This window comes from Bombus flavifrons, chromosome 7 (assembly GCF_040668555.2).
Source record: "Bombus flavifrons isolate JBK064 chromosome 7, iyBomFlav1_principal, whole genome shotgun sequence".
Taxonomy (NCBI): domain Eukaryota; kingdom Metazoa; phylum Arthropoda; class Insecta; order Hymenoptera; family Apidae; genus Bombus; species Bombus flavifrons.
In genome coordinates, this window is record NC_138448.1 from 15,900,578 (window position 1) to 15,923,050 (window position 22,473).

Consider the following 22,473-nt stretch of genomic DNA (forward strand, 5'->3'; position numbering starts at 1 on the left):
ACTCGTAATTTGCCAATACTAGCAACTTTGGTAATATCTGTTCCTGGTAACTACGCATAAAATATTATGGAACTATATAGTAGCGAATGTTTATCCCACGCGAGTATTTTAACTTAATTAAATACAGCACATGCTATATTAATTTCATTTGATGATTATTCTATACTTTCATATGGAGAATCGTACATATATATGTATATATGTAACATCAAATGAATAATAAAGTATGTCAACATATATTCAAACACATTCGCTATAAATAATCGTGCACACACGCACTACGAGATTCTTAAATAAAATATAAAATACAGAACTACAATATGTTTCAGGCAAAAAAGACATATCTTGTTTCGGTTTGCAATTTATCGATTGAGCTTTAAAAACTACTTTGTAGAAACTTATAAAAAAAGCAAAATATTAAAGGTCTTTACAAATGAGACTGTTCGATACTAATATCTCAAGTATCTTTCTCAATTTGTTTTTTGCTTTTTTTATAAAAAAATCATTATTAAAAATGTACATATTCAATATAACATATACACGATTATGTGATATTGAATATGATATTTATTAATAAAGCGTAAAATGTGCTCCCTATTTATAAAAGTAATAACGCGTCGCTGAGAAGAGCCTTCTTCTTTCAATTAATATAAACATAACGAGCAATGAACATAGTTCTACCATATGGTGCGATATTGAGCAGTTTTGCACTTGATAGTATTCACACTAAGGCAATTTTGTATAATGAATAACACTGCATATTTCTTCCAGTCACTCTCACGCGCGTGCGTTTGTTCTGCATACCACAAAAGTCTTTTTTTTTCTTTAATTAATAATTTACAATCACTACTTAAATTTGATATTTAAAATCTGTCTGTGCAAATAAAACGACCAGCTGCTCAGACGGGAGTATAATTTCCCTTCGGTTTGTAAAATATCTTCCCAGTCACGAGACGCCTCATAATTTCGGATAACAGCAGGCGTTTCTCTTTCTTGATTTTCTTAAGTATACCTCGGTTCTCTTGTGCGCGTCGAGACAAATATGGTAATACTTCTTTCACTGGACCGTAAGGGATATATTTGTATGCTGAGTATCCAGACTGACCTAAAATTTAAGTTTTAATGTTAAATATTCAAAATTTATAATATCAATAATATTTTATTCTGGAGAGTTAGAAAAGCTTTCTTAAATCTTTATTATTAAAGACTACAGATTTTTATATAAATTCATACTTTTATGGATACAATTGGAAATATGTAACGTAAGCAAACATTTGTTTCAATTTTTAAATATTATAAGTAGAGTCGATACCCATTATATAAAGATTATACTTTAGACATGTTACATATTTTTGCATATTATATGCATTCTGTGCACTATTATGTCTTAAACATTTTCAATGAATGTATAAATATCGACAGTCCATTAAGTACAGAAGAAATAAAGATACGTACCGAGTGGGAATGTTATGTAGTCGCACATTCCGAACAATTGGCCGAAACAAATCACCTTATCCTCTGGTGAGATTCCTATCTCCTTCATTCTATTTTATAACATATTTAGAATATCTTAATAAATAATAGTAGCCTAAATAATTACATAATAAATAGTATGTCCAATTTATGTCTTACATATACATATACGCTATCATCCATAAGTATATATTTGGACACACATACACATTTCTAATTATTGCTAATAAACAAAATATATTGTAAGTGAAACTCTTTAATCTAATTTTGGCCTTTAATCTCATTTTAAGGAACTACATATATAGTTATTAAATATTGATAAAGGCAATAGATAGTATTTATATAATATAGACAGAAAAGCAATATATATAATCGAAAATGGATGAAAATTGCTATCCTGCGGTGATAACTGAGTTAAATGACTTCAATGTCGGAATATTAGAGTGATTGAAATATGCGTCTTTAAGCACAACTTAAAAGTTTATACAGATTTTATGAAGCGACAACTATCTATTAGCGATCTATTAGCGATCTATTAGCGATCTATTAGCGATCCATTAGCGAAATACGAAACTTGAGCAATATAGGTATGTTCCTTGTTTCAGTTTAAGTTTAGCAGAGCATTTGGTCCCCGTTATGACGAATGTTAAAGAACAATAGTACAGAAGTAGAGTCTAGAAAGCAGAGAAATGTTCTTCAATCATAACTATGACAATATGTACAATAGAAATATCAACTTTTTGATCAAATTGGACCAGGTGTCCAAATACTTATGAATGATAATGTATGTAATTCTTATTCAAGCTATTAAAAGACATTGGAAGTTGAATGAAAATAATTGTGTGTGTATATATTTAAATCAAACATATACTGTATATTTTAAAAATTCATAGAAAATATTCTGTAATACGTACTTTTCTATTGCGAAACGTACTGTATCCTCATTGTGAGATGCAACCATAATACCAATTTTCTTTGGATCCTCTCCTTTGTCTTTGTACTGTTTCATTCGCCTTAAGCACTCCATTAGAGTCCTATGATAAGACTCGGTTGTAGCTTCGAATGAAGGATTCGTTGGATCAGGGTAACCCATTGCTGCTGCTCTGGCTCTTTCCTACATTTATAATTTCAAGAAATTTATCCCAAGTTTTTAATCAGTACAATACAGTCACTTTAACCTACTCACAATCACTGATTTAAAACTACGTCTTTTCCTAAGTTACAATCGATTATGTTTCTGTCATATACATTCACACATAGATAAATACATTACCATTTGTAAGTTTTATTGGACCTGCAAAAATTACTGTTCAAGAAATTGAAAACACAAAATTTGCTATTTACAGTACACGACAATTTAATTTCTACAAGCGTTTAAATACTTTCGTAAACCACTGTATAGCTTTCAACATGTTTTGTTTTCAAGAAATAAATTATAATTTTATAAAATAAAATTTATAAATCATAACACAAATTTTTAATATTAATTAATTAGAGAAATAATACTTTAAAACAAATCGTCCTGGTTTGTACCGCTGTCCCAGTAAATCCTGCGGCAATTGAATTTAATTTTTCTATCTTATACAGTAATTGTACGCAGAAAAAATTGTCAGCTGCAAAATTGTCGGTGTAAATCACTCAATGAAGGATTACCTGTTCAATGTAAGCGCCACGGACGAGTTTAGCACCGAAGTAGAAATTCTGACGTTCAGCTTGTTCCAGATCCGTCTTCACTTCATTATAAGCTTCTTGCAAGTATGTCTGGTATGTGTTGAACACCACGGCCTAGGGAGTAGACCATTTGGATTTAGACCACTGAAAATTTACTAAGTGATTATATCTCATCTACGGAAGCAAAACGTTTACCTTATGTGTATTGTACTTGCGCATCATCTCCAACGTTAACCGCGATATCGCAGGTTGGAAATACGTTTGTTCGGCGTCTATCATTATACGTACGTCTAATTTATCGGCCACCTGTAATGAAAGTTAGCAATTCTATCTTTGCTAACGAAAACTAAACTCTTCTAAATCTCCTCATTGTATTTTCTATAATAAATAATGGAAGTATCGGAGGCTTTCCATTTTATTGAACACAGGGTGTCTTATGCCAGAGTTAGTATATAACTTTGAACTACTTCCAAATAGATTTTACCAATTTTTTGGACCGTTATCTTGCAAATATCTCGCAAGATATAAGATCATGATTAATTGACCACTTCACATTTTATATGAAACCATACTTATGAGAACATACATGCAATAATGACATAAAAATCATTGAATTTTGCCTCAAAGTACGTTTTTCTATTATTAATTATTCCAAAAATATAGCCAATTATATGGGACACCCTGTATTCTTTAGTTGTTTTCATTTGTAAGTATTCATACCGAGACAATGTTATTCAGACGTCTTATCATGTTTCTGAACATTTCTTCTTCCTTGGACGTGAGCTGCGACATAAGCCTCACCATCTTTCCCGTTTTAATGTCTGGAACTTGGAACGTTTCGCTCAGCTCGTAGTTCTCATCCAGAATGCCACTCCATGGGAACAAGTGGATAACACTACAGGGAGAAATGAATTTCTTAATTTTATACTAATGGGAAAATATTAATGTATACACAAAACAAAAAAAATTGTGAAATGTGTACAAAGTGTTATTACTAAATAAAGAAAGCAAGCAAAGATAGAATGAATAGGCAATAGAAAGAAAATAAGGAGAAACAATTATAACTTATTGGAAAAGTTAATAAAAAGTTAGAATTGGAAGTAAGAAGAAAAGGGAAAAATAGTAATTGATTAAAATGTTTTTGTAACCAATGATAGATTTTCATGAATTATTACCCTTCTTTATCTGATTGAATTTTTTCCAGAAACTTTTGTACTGGCGCTTCGTCTTTGATGTGAGCCTCTTCGAACTTTTTCATGAAATCATCAGCCGTAGCATGATGAGTTAAAACAGCGCCTTCACCACCAACTACATCCGACATGTATTGTCGTGCACGCATAATTACTTCCGACAATTGGAGCTATAAATAACAAAACATATAACTATTTATATAACTGCAGATATGTGTTATGGATCTTTTTTACATATTTTATAGATTATTGAATTATTATTAGACTATACTATGTATTGGTATAATAAATACTTTACTTACTTACTTACTTACTTACTTATTTACTAGTTCATGCTACACATATGTATAAGATAGACAAATTTGATTATTGTTCAAAGATTATATTTTATCTCAAATATTAATATATAGAAGCTACTATATTCTCTTTATTGTTTAAACATTAGTAGTATATTAGAATAAGAAAAATTAAAATAAAAAAGAAAAATATCGTAAAACTATCAGAAATACTTATAGAAATACAAATATTCGCTTAGTCGATAGCTTAATCGATTAATGTTTAAACAATCGTAAAAAGTTATTTCTTAAATTGTTTAATACTCCATTTAAGAATATTCACTTACCAAAAGCTGTGGGCGCCCAAGAGCAGTTAATTTAATAGCGGTGAAGCCAACACCCATTGAAGCAGCTATACAAAAATAAATAAATAACAATTAGAACAATTGTAAGTATTAAAGTTGATAGTAAGAAGATCAGTCTTTGAGGAAAGACAGACAAAGGATAAAATATGGAAGGAGAGATAGGACTTGTTCTTCTTACCAATTTCATTAATCACAGTCACAGTGGAAACTTGGAATTCAAGAATTTTCAAACTCAGGGCTTTCATTTGACCCTGTAAAACGTTAAACGTTATTATTTTTAACTAAACTTTAACGTTTATACTAAAATGGCCAGAAGAAACAGAATGATAATTTTTTAATATATGTGGAATATATAATGTTTGAAATATTTTTAACAAGTAAAATATTAAAAAGAATTTTAATCTAAATCAGTGTTTTCCAATGTGAATATCACAGGGTTGAAGTTTTAAGTATTTTGGAATAATTAAAAGATTATGTTGCATTCGTCATCTTCATCGCTGATGCAGTACAAACACCATTATTGTTTCTTATGTTAGCAGAAGCAGGCATCTTTTTATGTAACGTTTCTACATATTGTTAGTTTTCTGATTAACCAAAAATTGTGCTAATAACATTGTCCAAGGATCAGTCAGCGTTCCGATCGCTACTATACTTTTCTTATAACGTTTCTGGCACTAACTACGAATTCGCAAATTCACAGGTTTTTCTTCAGCACGTCTATCTTTTGAGAAATTCGATTTTGATAAAAATTCATATTATCTAAATTTAAACAAACTATACTATAAAAGCGTAACTATAAAAGATATTCAATTCCTGTTTACATCAGTAGACTTTCCTGGATACGCTGATATTTGTTTCGTTGTTGTTCCATACTATTTTTCCTTCGCAAAAACATCAGAAGATATTAGTTTTCACTATTAATAATTAAAGGAAAGAAAATTCGATCCTGAACGCATTAAATAATTTTATATATTGCAAACATATAGAACAATTATTTTCTAAATGACCAATTTGCAATTTAAAGAAAGAAAAAAAAACAGAAATGACGTGGATTTATGCAGTCTCTATTCTAGCATGCAAATAATCCAATTATCTCTAGCCAAAGGGAGACTTCGTTATTCGGATAAATAGAAAATCTTTTGAGCGAAACAAAACACCGTTATGTCACGTTGTTTGGTTGCATGACTGAATAAAAGATTCTCTAGAGATCTTTATTTATAGGTGGAATTCGTTTTCAAGGTCTCATCTTCTTGCTGAATTTCTGAATTCCGTCGCTGAAAGTTCTCCAGGTTATAATATTAAATTTTAAATAATTTCATTGATCTAAATTTCCAACGCGAAGCGAAAAATAATTTTTACGTTAGTTTAATCAGAATTTTTTAAACCACGTAATCCGCGGCAAAGCGAGGAATTAATTGAAAAATTTATCCAAAAATTTAGAATTTATTTGAAGATATAAATTAAAAAGTTTACTTAACGACATGTTAGTAACGAGACCACTACGACGTGGAATCTCTTTCATTATAAAGCAGTACTCATTAGAAGCATCAATTTTATTTTGTAGTTTACAAGTCTCCGTGATAGAGATTGATAATAAAAATTAAATTAAAAATTCCTAAATTAAGTAACCTGGTTCTAAATTGTTACGGTTCCCAATTGCCCAATAATGCTAGCTCTATGGCAAAAGTTATGCTACATAGTAGCGCACGTACTACTACTGATACTACTAACATTATATGTACATAATAACGTTACATTATTACATAAACTAGTCTCTCTCATGGTACAAAAAAAACTATTAGAAAAATAAACAACAACGGTTTACTTGAATTATGCGATAAAACCGACCATGTTTCAATATTTAAGTACTTGCCATCGATCAGAAGCTTATTTTCAAATTTGGGAAGCTACGTCATACGTTCTTATTGGTCATATCATTTTTCTTTCCTGAATTACCAAACGTGGAACATTCGATATTTTACGCCCAATTCTTTAAATCGAACAATGATTTACGAATTCCCGATAAGCTGGAGAATTTATAACGCGAGTTAATTGGAGCGATCGATCTTGGAAAATCGGAAACACGTGTCAGGAAAATTTGAAAAAAAATGTCGCTTTGGATGAATAATCGTTTATATAGCTATTTTTAGTTCTAGATTTCTATCGCGAGTTTGGACGAGATACGTATCCGTATTGCGTCGATTATGCAATATTATGAAGGAAGATATCTTGCATCGCAGTATCGTTTACGCGATGCCATAGATCAAATATTTTATTTCCATTCTCCGGTGTTTACATACCATCGAATATTACTCATCGATTGCTTTGGACAACATATTCTACGTCTTTCTTGGTTCCTAAGTTTCTAGTTCCTACAGTTACGCTCATAGTTGCATTTGTTTACAAAAACATATGCGTATACTTTATTTTATCATTCATGGCGCTTGTACATCAACGAATCATTCACGAAATCTTATCTTGTTCCGAAACGAAACGCGATGAGACAGATATTTCATTATTAAATGCGAGATATCTCGTCCACAGCATCGCATAAGCGACATTTCGCATATTGCTACGCCAGATATTTTCTTTTATAACGAGTGCTTCGTAACGTCAAAGTTTACTATCGCGAGTTATGAGCACAGGAAGATGTTATCCGACTCTTTATTAAAATCATGAAAAATATACACCTTGATTCGCTCTATCGATTCGAAACGATAGCGTATCATAATAGAACCAAAGAATGATAAGAAGGATAAAAGCCACATCGAGCTGTCTGAAACAACAGAGTTTTTCAAAGAGCGATATAAAAGTGAAAGCGATACGGTAAACTCATAACTCGCTAACAAAGTAGCATAAATAAATAATCGATTCTACATAATATTGCACAAACGACATACAAGTAGCGAGACACGTAGCCCATTGAAAATTGCGAAGGAGTTACAAGATTTTTATTCCGATAACCCACTCACCGGCTACAGACTCGAGGCATTTGATAAATATATCCATGTTTCGTTCGCAACTAGCTTCGTTAAGGTAAAAGTACGTTCTCGCCGAGGATACTTTGTATCGACGATCCGCGAATGGTTTTGCCACATGGTACTTCTTCAAGGGACCTTCCGTTTTCTCGTCTCCAGCTTCTGACACGGAACTCCTGTAAATTGACATCGTTCATGTTACCTTATATTTCACTTTCATTTGTAATTGAGAAGCTTCTCGAGCAAAGAGCTTAGGCCGGTGTAACGCCAATTCACATCAGAGACCAGGCCACACACCGCGGACAGGATGGCACCCGGATGTCTGCACATCCTTGGCGCGCACCCTCGATAGTCTTAAGTACCCACCAGGGGTCTTGGAATTTTCATAGTTAAGATCCTTCGGACCGAGCGAGTATCTCCTGTCTTAGATTTCCTTTACGTTTATTGTCTACCACTTGCTAGCATAGAAAGTTGGTTTTCTTCACATCTGGTATGTTCCGTTAGCAACTTTCTCGCGAGGGCGGCTAAAACCCTTCCTGGTCCACCGACCGTCTTATTATCCGATCGGAGACGGTGTCTACTGCCCTCGCTTCCTTAACCAAAATTGTCATCGACAAACCCGATAGTCCCGTGTCCTTAGACACACCCACCCCTAGCCTTCCTCAGACACGGTATCGTCGGTAAAACTCGCTTATTCCGTATCCTCAGAATAGTCAACTTGTCTTTACCGGTCTCTACCCTTATAACAGTCGCGTACTAAGTGTTACATAACGTGGTTGGAGTGAATTGTGATTTATGTTAATTCAGTGTGTATTACATTGTGCTTGCTGAATTCATGATAAAGTTCAATTGAAACAAAGTTAATAGTTGTGTTACGACTCAGCTATTTTATTTCATCGACCAACCCTTGAAATTTACGTGACACCGGCATGGCGAACCTGTGGCACGCGTGCCGAGTAGCGCGAACGAAAATTTTGCCGACACGTCAACGATTTTTAGGTAATATCGTTTTACACGCTTGTAAATTATTCAAAATTCTTTCTTAATCGTTACAGTACGTACGTAATAAACTTCGTTCGTGGCAGCACAACGACAAAGCGGCTGAAAATCACAGCTGATCCTAAGATCCTCCAGCAGTTACTAACGCACGCTACGTGTGACATCAAGTTACAAGTCCGTCTCTATGAAATTCTATGTTAATTTTTAAACTTGTTCTTAAACTCGATACAATTCTTCGACGATTAATTTTCTATCGATTTGCCCTCTTATCGAAAACTGTTCGGCCCGTTAGCAGCTCATAAACGGCACATGAAAGAAAGCTTCGTCGCTATCTATCGACCTATAGATTTATCGCGAATGTTGTAAGCGTCGAGTGTATTTTCTATTCAAATAGTCGAATTATTATGAAATTTTTACGTACTTTGTAAGTATGAAAAGAATTTTGTAATTAATTCCGACGCAATTTACTCTATTAATCGGTTTATCTTTCATCAGAAAACTTTCTCAATTTTTCTACTCGGTTCTTATCAACAATTTCTCCGTTAAGTTTTCATTTACAATTTTTCTAATAAGCTTTCGTTTGCAACTTTTCCGTTAAGCCTTCATTTATCGTCTTTTTCTGAAGGTATTTCTCGTTCGTATTTCTTCGAGAAAATGAGTTTCCTAGGAATTTCTTCAAGTTTTAGCTACGTGTTAAAGGATACCACGTATATGTAGGTAAAATTTCAGGAAACCTACAGTACCAAAGTCGTCGAGATATCATTCATTTCATATTCATATTTAATACGTAATTTCTATATCAATTTTCTCAGTAATTATTCAATAATATTATTATACGACGTGAAATTCTATTAGAAATTTTATACCAAACAAATAGACAGGTTTACTGGTTTTTTGGATAAAGAAGTACAAAGTGTATAATTCGATGAAATTGTGGATGAACGCCAAGCGCGAATGTGCACAGATTTGTAACACTGCGATGCGTACCTGCGTAAGGGGCGGAGCTAACGAGCTCGATTTTTCAAAAAAAAAAAGTTTTATGAAGCAAAAGGTTTATTATTATCATACGTACTGTAATTCACGTCGTTCTGCTTCCTCTTGAGAAATATCCTCTTCAACGGAATAATCAAGAATGGGTTTTACACCAAATTGCCGCAACCTATTCAGGACAGGAGTGATCTGCACCTCGTCTTCGCCGGCGACAAAGTGACCGTAAAATGTAGCCTTCATAAGCTTCGTGAAAAGTTTCTCGCCAAGTAGTTGCTTGGATAATTTCATTAACTGAAACGAAATTTAACACGTACGTTAACAAAGATATTGATAAAATATCGATAAAGTTCTCCACTCCGATTAATTCGTGTAATCGAGAATCTATGTATAATTTTTAACTGCGTCTCAACATCCTCCGTAATACTGTCCTTAGCAACAAGTTGTCGACAAAGCGTAATAGCATCATACAAAGTTATGTGTTACAAAGAGACCGCGGTTATTTGTGCAAATAGAACGTAAGCAGAAACTTATTTCGAACGGATGCTCCACTTTGGATCTTTTATTTATTTCTCCATATTACGCGCATTCCGTCCAGTCTACCAAAGTCCATCGAAATATTTTAAGTAACTAGTAGCTGCCTTCTACGATTACGTCTCAGATGACTAGGGAGTTGTAGAGAATATTTTCTGGAAATTAGTACGTTAGTCGAGACCCAACGTGCTTTGCGACTTTATTACTTGCGAACCTGGTCGAAAAATTGAGGTATTTGCTCGACCTAGCTGACCAAAAGTCTCAAATTCATTGGAAGTAAATATAATCTTTTATTATACTTGATCTGACTTTTACTTGACAAAGATGAATACCTAGGAAGCAATAAACTGTAGCATTTTTTACCATCGTGCTATTATGTACGTAGAGCGTTTGACCGGTTGAAATTTTTTTCTTTTTTAATTCAAGGAAAAGATTTCAACGCTGTGTCCTTTATTATCTGTTCCCGTTTTATAGCCGCTCGACGACGGTAAAAGAATAAATCGTAAGTTGTGCAGTTTTACTGGATTTTTATAGAGACATCTGGTCTGTGCTAATATCTTTGCTCATTATCGTACGGCGTGTAGTATTTACTTTCCAAACTCTTGATTTTATATTTTATCGATAGAACGATCGATTCGTATGACAGAGAATTTTTATAGAAATAATAAAAAAAACATAGAGAACTGAAATTTGATGTTACAAACGAATCGCTAGATGTGCGAAAAAGATTATAAAATGTAGTAAATTTAATTAAACCGAAAAACAGAAATAATTTCCGCCAGGTTTTTATTTGCTAAAAAAAAAAAAAAAAAAAAAAGCCTGCTTATCCGGTTTGCCATGTGAAACAGCAGTACACGCGTTTTGCTTCTGCATTGTGCCGATAAATTTGTTATTTCGTTTCACGAATGCGCGGATAGAATTGCGAAAGCAAATACAGCCAAAAAGATTTTAAATGTGAAATAGAGAATGTAACGATAAATTCAATAATTCGAATTGTTCTTCGAAAGGAACAAGATCATGGAACAGTAGCAAAGTTGTTCATTGTGAAATTTTATAGAATTCATACTTGATATTAAAACGAATAAAAAATGTAACCGCATTGAAAGTTAGAATCTTAATCTTACGATACAATTTTAGATAGATATCAAGATTTTTATTATAAAAAGCAAACTTTATAATACACTCTATAGCTCGCTATAAAACGTTGTTCAGTCGTTACGTAATGGCCATATGAAATCACATTATGAATATACATATAATCTACTATGATTAGCCCACTGTGGTCGCTTTCGGAATAAAAATTCGCGTCTCGGCTCGTTCAATTACCGCAAAAATTATTATTATGGCCAGTAGGTTCGGGATTCGTGTGAGTATCGGTCGTTGATGGAACTCGATGTACGTCTTTTTTCAACGAGGAAAGAAATCTGAAGCTTTTCCCAAGCGGTATGTAAATTACGCGAATCTCTAGCTTGTATATTTCGATAAGCTCAAGGTTCAACGATGTAATTAGAAAGTTACGTAAGTTGCATCTTTCTTCTTAGATTTAATTTGTAAGGCTTAATTTCGGCTTGTATAAATGAAAACGAAAAATTAATGGGTCATAGGTCGGATCAAAGTGGTATCCGGCTATTAGGTAGTCGGCAAGCGTGAAATAATTTTCGACCAGTGGATCGATACATGGAACGTTGCACTTTATTATAATCTTCGATTGCTCAAAAATCAAAATGTAGACATATCGTGATCAAAAAATTGTTTACACGTCTAAGTATAATAATAATTACTATAGAATAAGATACTAATAATATTTATTTTGCATAAACAACGTTAAACTTTCCATTTTGTTTACTACTCTTTAATTCTTCCTTAAGGACCAAAGGACATAGGAAAAACGCTAAACGAGACTGGAGTAACAATATGCACGTAACAGTAATAAACATAAATTGGTCGATAATTGGAAAACTAAAGCCTAGAGCCCCATGTATAGGAAAAAGGTTGTTCAGAACGTTAATCTTGACAACGTATTGCAAGGTCATTGAAATCGGCGAGATCGTAGCTATTGCCAATATTTGCATACCACCGTCTATTTCTTCGACATGGAAAGAATTGCAAGAAGTATATATACGCTATAAATACAGAAGTATATATGCTATTTATATGAGACATCTGTCGAAGCTTACAATTAATAAACCGGAATATTTCCGTTACAGCTATGACGCCATATATCACTTATACGCATTTGCATAAATGAATTGTTAACGCGCCATGACGTCTAATGATTTATTTATAATGATGGCGTCTATGACTCATGTCATTGCCAACTCTCGATTGTCAAAGATAAAATGCATTTCATTCACTACGATAGAACAATCGCATAGGTGATTCTTCGTTGCGAAACATCTACTTTAATCTATGTATATATGTATACGGTTATTTATAATACCACGTCTATAAAGTTTATAGCAATTGTGTTATAATCGTCAGCGTCTGTCTTTCTTCCACGCGAAGAATGAATCGAATCGAGAAGTCAGATTCTACTCGCTTTCACTGTAAATTAATTAACAATTAAATATAATTATCGATCTTTCTATTGCATGTAACTATTAATCTCTGGAAATTGTTTAATCCTTAAATATTATTTATTTAAATTGTTACTCTGCTAGATAACTATTGAAATATCGAATGAAATAATCTAAATTACCATAGCAAAGTATGATTTACGGATATTTTAAACGTCACTCTATGAAAAGGGAAATGTCTATTGATAAAATCCGTATTCGTCGCACATTGCTGTACGAGTTTCACAGGGGAAGTACAACTTCGGAAATTGTAAAAGACATTTGTGAAGTATCCGGAGGAGATTTGACCAAAAGCGGTAGATAAGGATAATTCGATGGTAACAATTGAACGAACGTGTAGAATCGAAAAACCCTGCATCGTCTTGGAATACAAAACTCGACAATACAGTGGAATGTCGTGGAATAAAAGCGTACGAACTTTCCGTTCGACCTATTATATACACAGAGACACACCTGAAATGTGTTCTACAAATTCGGACACACGCCTGATTGCCAGCAATCCTAGAATTCCAATGTAAAAGAAGGATATAATTTACGTATCTTGTGTAAGTTGCGTGAAACATAGATAGCCAAGGATCGACTGACGTCTAAACGAGATTCTTTGGGTTAAAGCACCTGAGTAATAGTGGTTTAATTTGCTATTTCCTCCTGTAGTGTAACGAAACTTCCGCTTATCGTTGCCGATTAGATTAATCAAATATAGCTTCCAAACTACGCAAGATACGGCTAAGGTTGGAGTAAATAATATTTATTTTGCACAAACAACGTTAAACTTTCCATTTTGTTTATTACTCTTTAATTCTTCCTTAAGGACCAAAGGACATAGGAAAAACGCTAAACGAGACTGGAGAAGGTTTAGCAGAACTGAAAGCAATAATAGAGGAGAGAAGGGCAAACAACAAGAAGGAGGCACAGCAAAGAGGCTAAAGACCAAAGTTGCGATAGTTTTTGATCATTAGTTGCTAATTTATAGTTCCTAATTTTTAGTTTTTGGAGGTAGAATAAGCAAGGCAGTGCGATAGAATAGAGTGGAAAAGAGCGGAGGTAGACATATAAGAAGAGAAATAGACATAAGAGGTGTAAAACCGAAAGCAATAATAATAATAATAATAATTCTTCCTTAATACGAATGATTAGCATTGTATACGAACTTATTATCTACCTGCTGCTGTTAAATTTTGCATTTATCAACTTTCTTTATTTACCAGATTAATCTTTTTATGTAAGAAACGATGGGAAATGTTAAAAAGTGAATTCTTGTAAAGGAGCACAATGGCTGGTAATCCAAGTACTTGACACAGAAATTCTAGGGCATCATCGAACAATGATGTACTGGGATCTCTGAATGACCTTCTATGGAATCAAAGGTTTTAAGGGTTTAGAATCTTAGAGATTTAAGCATGTATCATCGATCTTTTTCATGGATACTACACTTTTATGTCAGCATTCTTTACTCAGCTTATACCTAAATGTAAAATTTCGGTTTAGTCTACGTTAATACACCATTGTGTACAGAAAATTGATCTTTCGCGTATTTCCCCTTAAAATTATTGAAAATTACTGACTACGCAAGAGGGAGTGGGCGTTAGGGATTTGAATTGGGATCCGCCACAATATTGTTTCTAGATCATCGAAGAATATTCGAGTTAGAACTAACGAGAACTAGACTTTCTTTTGTCTCTCTACTAGCCCGTTTATTAAATGAAATTTTTAAGAAACGCTCTTCACAGACATCAGAAATTAAAGATTAAAATTGTAAATATTACGACAACTTGTAGTAAACAAAGTTTAATCGATTATTATTATTCTATCTGTTAGCACAGAGTTGTAAGTTTAATTTATTAAAACTGTACTTCAAATGATCTAATTGCGCGTACAAACGATGGTATCGATCCGATAATAATTAATTATGTATTAATTCGATAAGCATTTATTGTACCTGCACCAACAATAAAATGCAACATAGTAATTTGCAATTAGATTAGCGCAAATTACTTTACGTTATATGGCGTTCTGAACTGCCAATTATGAATGTTTCAAAGATCAAGCGATATTAATTGCATTATAATTAATTGTGATTGCAGAATGTCCTAACGAGGATTAATGCTTTTAAATATATTCTATGGGAAACATACACAGGGTGTTTCAGCTAACTCGATCATACTGAACAACTTTTAATGTAGATGTACGTTATAGGAAAAATATTTTTATACAAAAGTTGCTTGGATTGAAGGGGCACGTTATGCGACGCGTGTCTTTTTTTACATTTCAGTGGTTCCAACGTCAATTTCAAAAAATCTAATGCTATATCTTTCATATGAAAACACGGAAGAGTCTTGAATTCTGAGTAAACAGATATTGACCTTTATTAATCCTAAATAGTTAACTTAATATTTAACGAATAATTTCGCTTTGTTAATTGCAAATTTAGTTTGTGTAACGTCAAGTCGAAGATTCGAAATCATCAGGTATTTCCGTGAAACAACGGTGTTTAAATGTTGCCCTGTACATTACCATATGCAGCAAGTAAACGCTGAATAAACAATTTCCCAATCGATGGATTGGTCGTGGTTAAGAATTTCTGTGGCTACCACGTTCACCAGATCTAAAGCTGCTAGACTACTTTCTGTGAGGGACATTAACCCTTTCGCTACCGCCGTTTGAGGAAAAAGTCGCGGTTCACAGCCCGAGTTTCGAATTTTCAACATGTTACATAATATGACACATATACGTATTTTTACATATACAGGGTGGTTGGTAACTGATGGTACACGCGGAAAGGGGGTGATTCTACGCGAAAAAAGAAGTCGAAAATATAGAATAAAAATTTTTCCTTTGAGGCTTTGTTTTCGAGAAAATCGACTTTGAATTTTAGCTCGGTACGCGTGCGGTACGTTATAGCGGATCTCACTGTAGATCGTTGTCTCGATGGAAAAATTAAAAAAAAAAAAGAAATTTTATTCTACATTTTCGACTTCTTTTTTCGCGTAGAATCACCCCCTTTCCGCTTGTACCACCAGTTACCAACCACCCTGTATATCATAATAAGAAATGATAAGCGTCTTTCAGAACGCGTCATAATGTGACGCTGGATCCGTGGAAAACAAGTAGTGCGTCGTCACATTGTGTGACGCGTGTTGACGAAACGATTAAAAAGCACAGCGTACCGTGAACCAACAGCAACATCAAAGAATATGAAAGAACGAATTTGCGAAACGTTACGCTCAGTATAGAAGCAATTCAGTTTCACAATAGATTGCTCCATTGTATTAATGTCAATGGAAGATCTATACTATTTCGATCATCTACGATCTTACAACACACCGGCAGTGAATGAAGATAGACAAGGGCGATGAAGACAAATTTGTACTATGAAGAAACACTGCTATATTATGCAAGTCTTTGATGATATTGAAACACCAACTTGATATTACATAAAGTAAATTTTCAAAAGGCTATATATATATTTTTTTTTCATATAAAGGATACAACGTTTCATTTAAAATAACCTTGGAAGCTTCAAAACGCCTCCAGCTTATGTATGAAAAAGAAAACGTGCACCACGTAATGGCCCTTTTAAGCCAAACAACTTTTGTATAAAATATTTTTTCATACAACGCATATTCTAGAGAAAATTAAATTCGAAGTGCTCAAGTTAGCTGAGACACACTGTATATGTTATAACATTCTTATACAAATCTAACATCAACTATAAATCTATGTCACTTATCTGAATAAATGAATTTATAGGCAGAAGATGTGAAAATTTGCATATTCAAATTGGTAACGAAATAAAATTCCCCTTTCAGCCGGAGACTATGATCTTGAAAATATCGTAGGCCTTTAATATGACAGAAAAAAAATATAATAAAATAATAATTTTATTTATAATAAAAAGAATATATTTTGCTCTCTTATGTTTAATACAGCTCTTTTTTAAGTTATATAAAATTTAATTGGAAAATTTGAAGATTTAAATCCCTTTTGTTGGAAAGGAATGTGTGTTAACACATAAAATTTCGTTAAAAAATTTAAGCATTTAACTTTCTAAAACTTAAATTCTTTTTCAGAGCGTATAAAATTGAACTTAAAGATTCGAAGATTCAACCTTTAACACGTGCGCGTACAAAATTTAATTTAAGAGTGCAATCATGAAGCAATCAATGCCAAGCAACTATACCAAAGGTCATATGACGGTAACCCAATTGTTGCGTATTATCGACTAAAGAGCAACCGGTCAGGTCAAACCGATCGGTCGATGTCGCGTACCTCGAATGACTTAACGTTCAAGGTGGAGGAGATGACATAACTCGAGTGTTACATTTAGACGACACTTTATTTGTACTACTTGTAGCACTTGACCGAACTAAATGAGGACTACTGTCGTCCCAAGTCTGTACTGTCCGATGGTTTAAGATGAACTTACAGTCCTGGGAGGACCGGTAATTCGGAATTTCCTAATGAAGGAAATGGACCTGTCCGTGCCATAAACGGACGGCCAACTAAAATTCCGAACACCAGTTAAACCTATTAAAGACCAACATTGCGCGATTTTTTTACGATTTTCAATAATATTTTACTTATACAACTTTTACGTATTACTCGACCCTTTGATTTTTAATTTATGAAACTGTTTAATTCAATGATATTTGAACAAAAATTCTTAGTTTCGAAGTCCCACGTGTCAGACATATTTCTCTCGATGGTAACCAAAATTTCTTAATTTTGGTTTTCGGTTAATAGAGTTCGATTTAATTTACGAAAAAATTAAGAACTACTGTTATATTATGTTATAATGGTGACTAGACCGTGGATTTTTAGGCATTCGCGAGAATTTCCAAGATACAAAAATATACAGAATGAACATGGTGTGCGAAAGTATATAAAGTAACTAGAGTAGATTACTATTAATATATTACTATAATAAATATAGAGAACAGATTATAATATTTGGTAGGCGAAACAAATCTCAGCTTGTGTTTCATTTCTTTAATTACGCATAAAAATATGAATCTGCGCATATACGCGCAATCTGGTGATAAATATCAAGTATCAGTAACCACTTATCAAATAGATTATCGTTACATTAATAACAAATAGAATTAATCTTACGAGACGAACATGCCAATTGTGCATGAAATACGTGATACTGTTGTCCATGTGCCAAGGCGTATAAAATATACAGAATAAAAATAGTCTTCGAGACCTATGAATGACATAGCTGATTGAGTAATCGAAGTATCGAAATTCGGGTCGTACGAAACTTGTTCAATCAAACAGATTGGAATATTTGATGATTTAAGCAATACTTTAGATATTTCGATTATCTGATGGATAATATCACGGTCGATACATTCAACACATACACATATTTATATATCAACATAGAAAACATTTTTATATCTGCTTCGTCATTCCTATATTCTTGTATCTTATTAAAGTATTTCCTTTTTAAATTTTCTCAACGAATTTTCTTACAATTTTAACGATGTTTAAAAATTTCTCAATTACGATAATAAGAATATATAACATATTATAGAAACAAAAGATAGTAACACGATAATATATTTCACTATTTTAAAGAAATAATTTATTGAAAATTAATACGTTTGGTTTATGTGAAAAATTCAAGAATTTCATTAATAAAATATTAATAATACCAAGTATTTAAGCAATATTTTATTAGAATAATATGACTATCTTTGTATCTGTTTAAGTTACAAAAAGAACTGTTGTTCTTGTTACTTAAGAAACGTAACAATTACTCAACTATTCTAATTAGAACGCAATTAATTTCGTAATTTGTAGTTAGAATGCAATGCATCTTTCAAGCTATTTACTGATGTTTTATTCAGCATGCGATAGGATTATCGCCTTCTTTCCAAAAATAATTATGCAAAAACACTATGTCACTTTCTGCAAGACTTGTTAGGTGTACAATTTACGTGAATTTAATTATATAAATTAACAGTTAGATTAGTATCGGACAAAGATATTCAAACGTAAATTAGAAGCAAATTTTCAACCTTTTAAAAGAAGGTCAAGGAATATACTTGTGTACTTTTACAAACTAAACTTCGTTTGGCAGCATCACTCCTTTTTAAACTTTTTTCCCATAATCTGAGTGGTCGATGAGAAATAAACCCAAAATACGAGGGTTTCAAGTATCAAAATCCATCGGCTGAAAAGTTATGCGTCGTTAAAATTTGATACTTTTGATACCAAATTAATCTTATACATTGGAAGTAGGCCATTAAAGCGTTAGTCTTTGCTAGTCTAGCTATGAACGTTATAGCTGAGCTATATATTTTTTGGCCGCTTCTGGCAGTTGGTAACCCATATACAAAATGATATTTGCCAAATCGATTCATAAATTAGCCATAACTTTTGAACCATTGCATTCCCAGACTCAAAACTGTTATATTTCGTTTTTATACGTCGAATACTATCGGAAGATGCAAAGATGGTTCGACAAACGAAATTAATGCCCAAAACGAAGTTTAACCTCTAAGTTAAATGACGCATAGCATTAGAAACAATGGATTTTGACTTTGTATTTATTTGACGTTATATTTCGTCCATGTATAATAATTTTCAGATGATGCGAGAGAATGTTTTTAAAAAAGCGATGCTTCCAAACTGCAAAAGGTTAAACCTTTTATACATTTCCTGGATCCTAGATCCGCCACTGTGCGACAACACTGTTAATAGGCATAAAAACGCAAACATTGTTTTCCCATGTGTATACAGAGCCAATTTTATCCATTCATTCCCCGCTGATATAAACCTAAACATGTGGCGCCCAAGGTTCTACACTAGGTTTATTCACCGGTTGAATTCCTCGCATAGTGTAATCATCATCATTCTCAATGAAGACGCGAATCAGTCGTAAGAAATACAATAGCGACGAAAATAAATAATTAAATTCCTAGAAATATTAAATACATTAATACAAATAATTTTATGTTGTTATTTCTATACTCAGAGGTAGGATCACAATAATTATTATTTTATCGAATGGATAAATCTATCACACCGTTCTGAGCCAAAAATCCTTTACTGCACGCGCTTACAACAACTAGGGATAAAAATAAAAAAGCATCTTAAGCCTATCGATTAAATCTATCGATTGTAACTAGGACTATCTTCTAGTTACTATTTCTTATAACTAACGCATCTGTATATAGATGGCGAGCACGAACTCACGTTGTCATTTTCAACATTTTAAATATAAAAATATATTAAATACTCTGTTGTTATTTCTATACTCAGAGGTAAGATTAGAATAGTTATTATTTTATCGAATGGATAAATCTATCACACCGTTCTGAGCCAAAAATCCTTTATTGCACGCGCTTACAATAACTAGGGATAAAAATAAAAAAGCATCTTAAGCCTATCAATTAAATCTATCGATTGTAACTAGGATCATCCTCTAGTTACTATTTCTTATAACTAACGCATCCGCATATGGATGGCGAGCACGAACTCACGTTGTCATTTTCAACATACTCTAACAACTATTTCTAATTACTCGTATCATCAGTAGGCTGTGGATTTTTGTGCACTTATAAGAGATTAAAAATTGCAGAAATATACAGAGAAATATACAAAACATTCAAAGTATAGCACACGTGATAATATTCAATAGATGAGATAAATTTCTATTTAGATCGTATTTGAGAATCTGCAGTCTAACTATCAGTGACATTAACGAAAATTGTAGAATCAAACCAAAACAAAAAATTCCGCCATTCGTAATGATTACCTTTAATAAAACTTACTATTAACTAAACTACGGAGTTTTATGCATTTATGGGAAATTTGAAGCTGCAGACATGAGAAATCCAAAGTACGTATCTCACCTAACTGACATTTATAGCGCAGGTGCAGTCTACGTTTGAAGTGGATGATACGTAACTTTTGAACGGTGTGTGTCTGGTATGCAATATGATGTTCATAAACCATTGATTAGGGGAGTATGTAATATGGCGACTGTGTGAACTGGATGTAGCAATTCTGCCAGGATCAATACGGTCTTGGCAAAAATGCTCGTCCTTAGACATCAGCTCTGCTAGTAAGGTAACTATTACCATTCTTGCTTAATTAGCATAACACTACATTTTAACCTTGAAAGCAAATATGAAAGGGCTCATGTATTTTATTTATAGAATATTTCATAAGAGAATAGAATCTTTCATAATATATTCACACACATACGTACATACATACGTAAAATGATTTACGACAATTAAAATGCAAAGTCTTCTTATTCTAATATTTTATATTAATTACATAAACAATACATTACAGCAATACATTATTTTATGTTAAAAGAGAAATCATTTATACAATTTCACGTATATTACATATGTATACTTTTTTTGATACTTGAAATTATGTGCAAGCAATAGCAAATGCACACAAATGTGCACAGATGTGAACAAATGTACAAATGGAAAGAGAATCTTTTTTGCAAAAATTTGCAACTAAAAGTAATTTTGTTTATTATTGATCTTTAAAATCTTAGACGCCTATAAATCTCAAGAAAAATTAAGAGAAATAATATCTGTAATATCTGTCTGCTATGTCGTCTTAATTGCTTCTGAGTGACTCAAGGGATAGGAATTTTCATTTGAAAAAATATCGAAATGGTAAAAATTCTGAATAAAATGTTTTTAAGGCTGTGTTGCTCATCCCGGTGGATTTTATATTTCAGATTTCCCTATTTTCTCTGCGAGAACAACAGAGGAACCTCAGCTAGCGATCCCAAAATATTCAACGTGTAGAACACCTTCCAAAATTAGATTTAATTCTGCGACCTCCTCTTACAAAGACATGAAATAAAGCGCGAACTGAGACTAGAAAATCGAAATATGCGAAGGCAAATTTCAGTGCAAATTTCGCAGATAAAAATATAGATCAACAAAAGGATAGATATGTATTTGAAGAATAATGATTAAACCTAATGCATTTCCTAAATTTTGATTTGAAAATTTTCATCAAAACGAAATCAAATCAAATTTGTTAAATTCTATATAAAAATGTTTTACGTCCTTTGTTATTTTTATTCTAGAAATAATATAAAAAATGTAACTTTGTCATCATCTTTAAATACCAAATAATTTGAATTTGGAGTATTTTATTGTGCATACATTTGACACGTGCTTTATTAATTCTCCTATTTAATTATTGCGTTGTAAGAAAGAACTCATTATTTTATCGTAAAATAAGGATTGAAATATTTCATTAATAACGAATAGATATTGAAATAAATACAGAAATTGCTCGACAAACTTCAATGATTAGTAAAAATAAATTGAAAATGTTTATTTCATGTTATGTCGGTGATTTAAAAAATTGTTAATTGGAATTTAAATTGAAAATGAAATATTGGAATTTTAAAATGTAGATATATTTAGTAT

General features: G+C 32.6%; 1 protein-coding gene across 1 annotated transcript in view; it reads right to left on the bottom strand.

Moving 5' to 3' along the window:
- Positions 1-831: 831 nt before the first annotated feature.
- The window catches only part of slgA (proline dehydrogenase slgA), a 37,678-nt gene continuing 16,036 nt past the window's right edge, over positions 832-22,473 (bottom strand). The window contains exons 2-11 of the mRNA XM_069116751.1: positions 10,024-10,232; positions 7,947-8,128; positions 4,957-5,021; positions 4,320-4,504; positions 3,865-4,039; positions 3,340-3,450; positions 3,127-3,258; positions 2,388-2,587; positions 1,456-1,544; positions 832-1,105 (exon numbers count right to left, since the gene is read on the bottom strand). Of these exons, the coding sequence (XP_068972852.1) occupies positions 900-1,105; positions 1,456-1,544; positions 2,388-2,587; positions 3,127-3,258; positions 3,340-3,450; positions 3,865-4,039; positions 4,320-4,504; positions 4,957-5,021; positions 7,947-8,128; positions 10,024-10,232 (1,554 nt within the window). The 3' untranslated portion in view covers positions 832-899. The remainder of the gene's footprint in view (positions 1,106-1,455; positions 1,545-2,387; positions 2,588-3,126; positions 3,259-3,339; positions 3,451-3,864; positions 4,040-4,319; positions 4,505-4,956; positions 5,022-7,946; positions 8,129-10,023; positions 10,233-22,473) is intronic.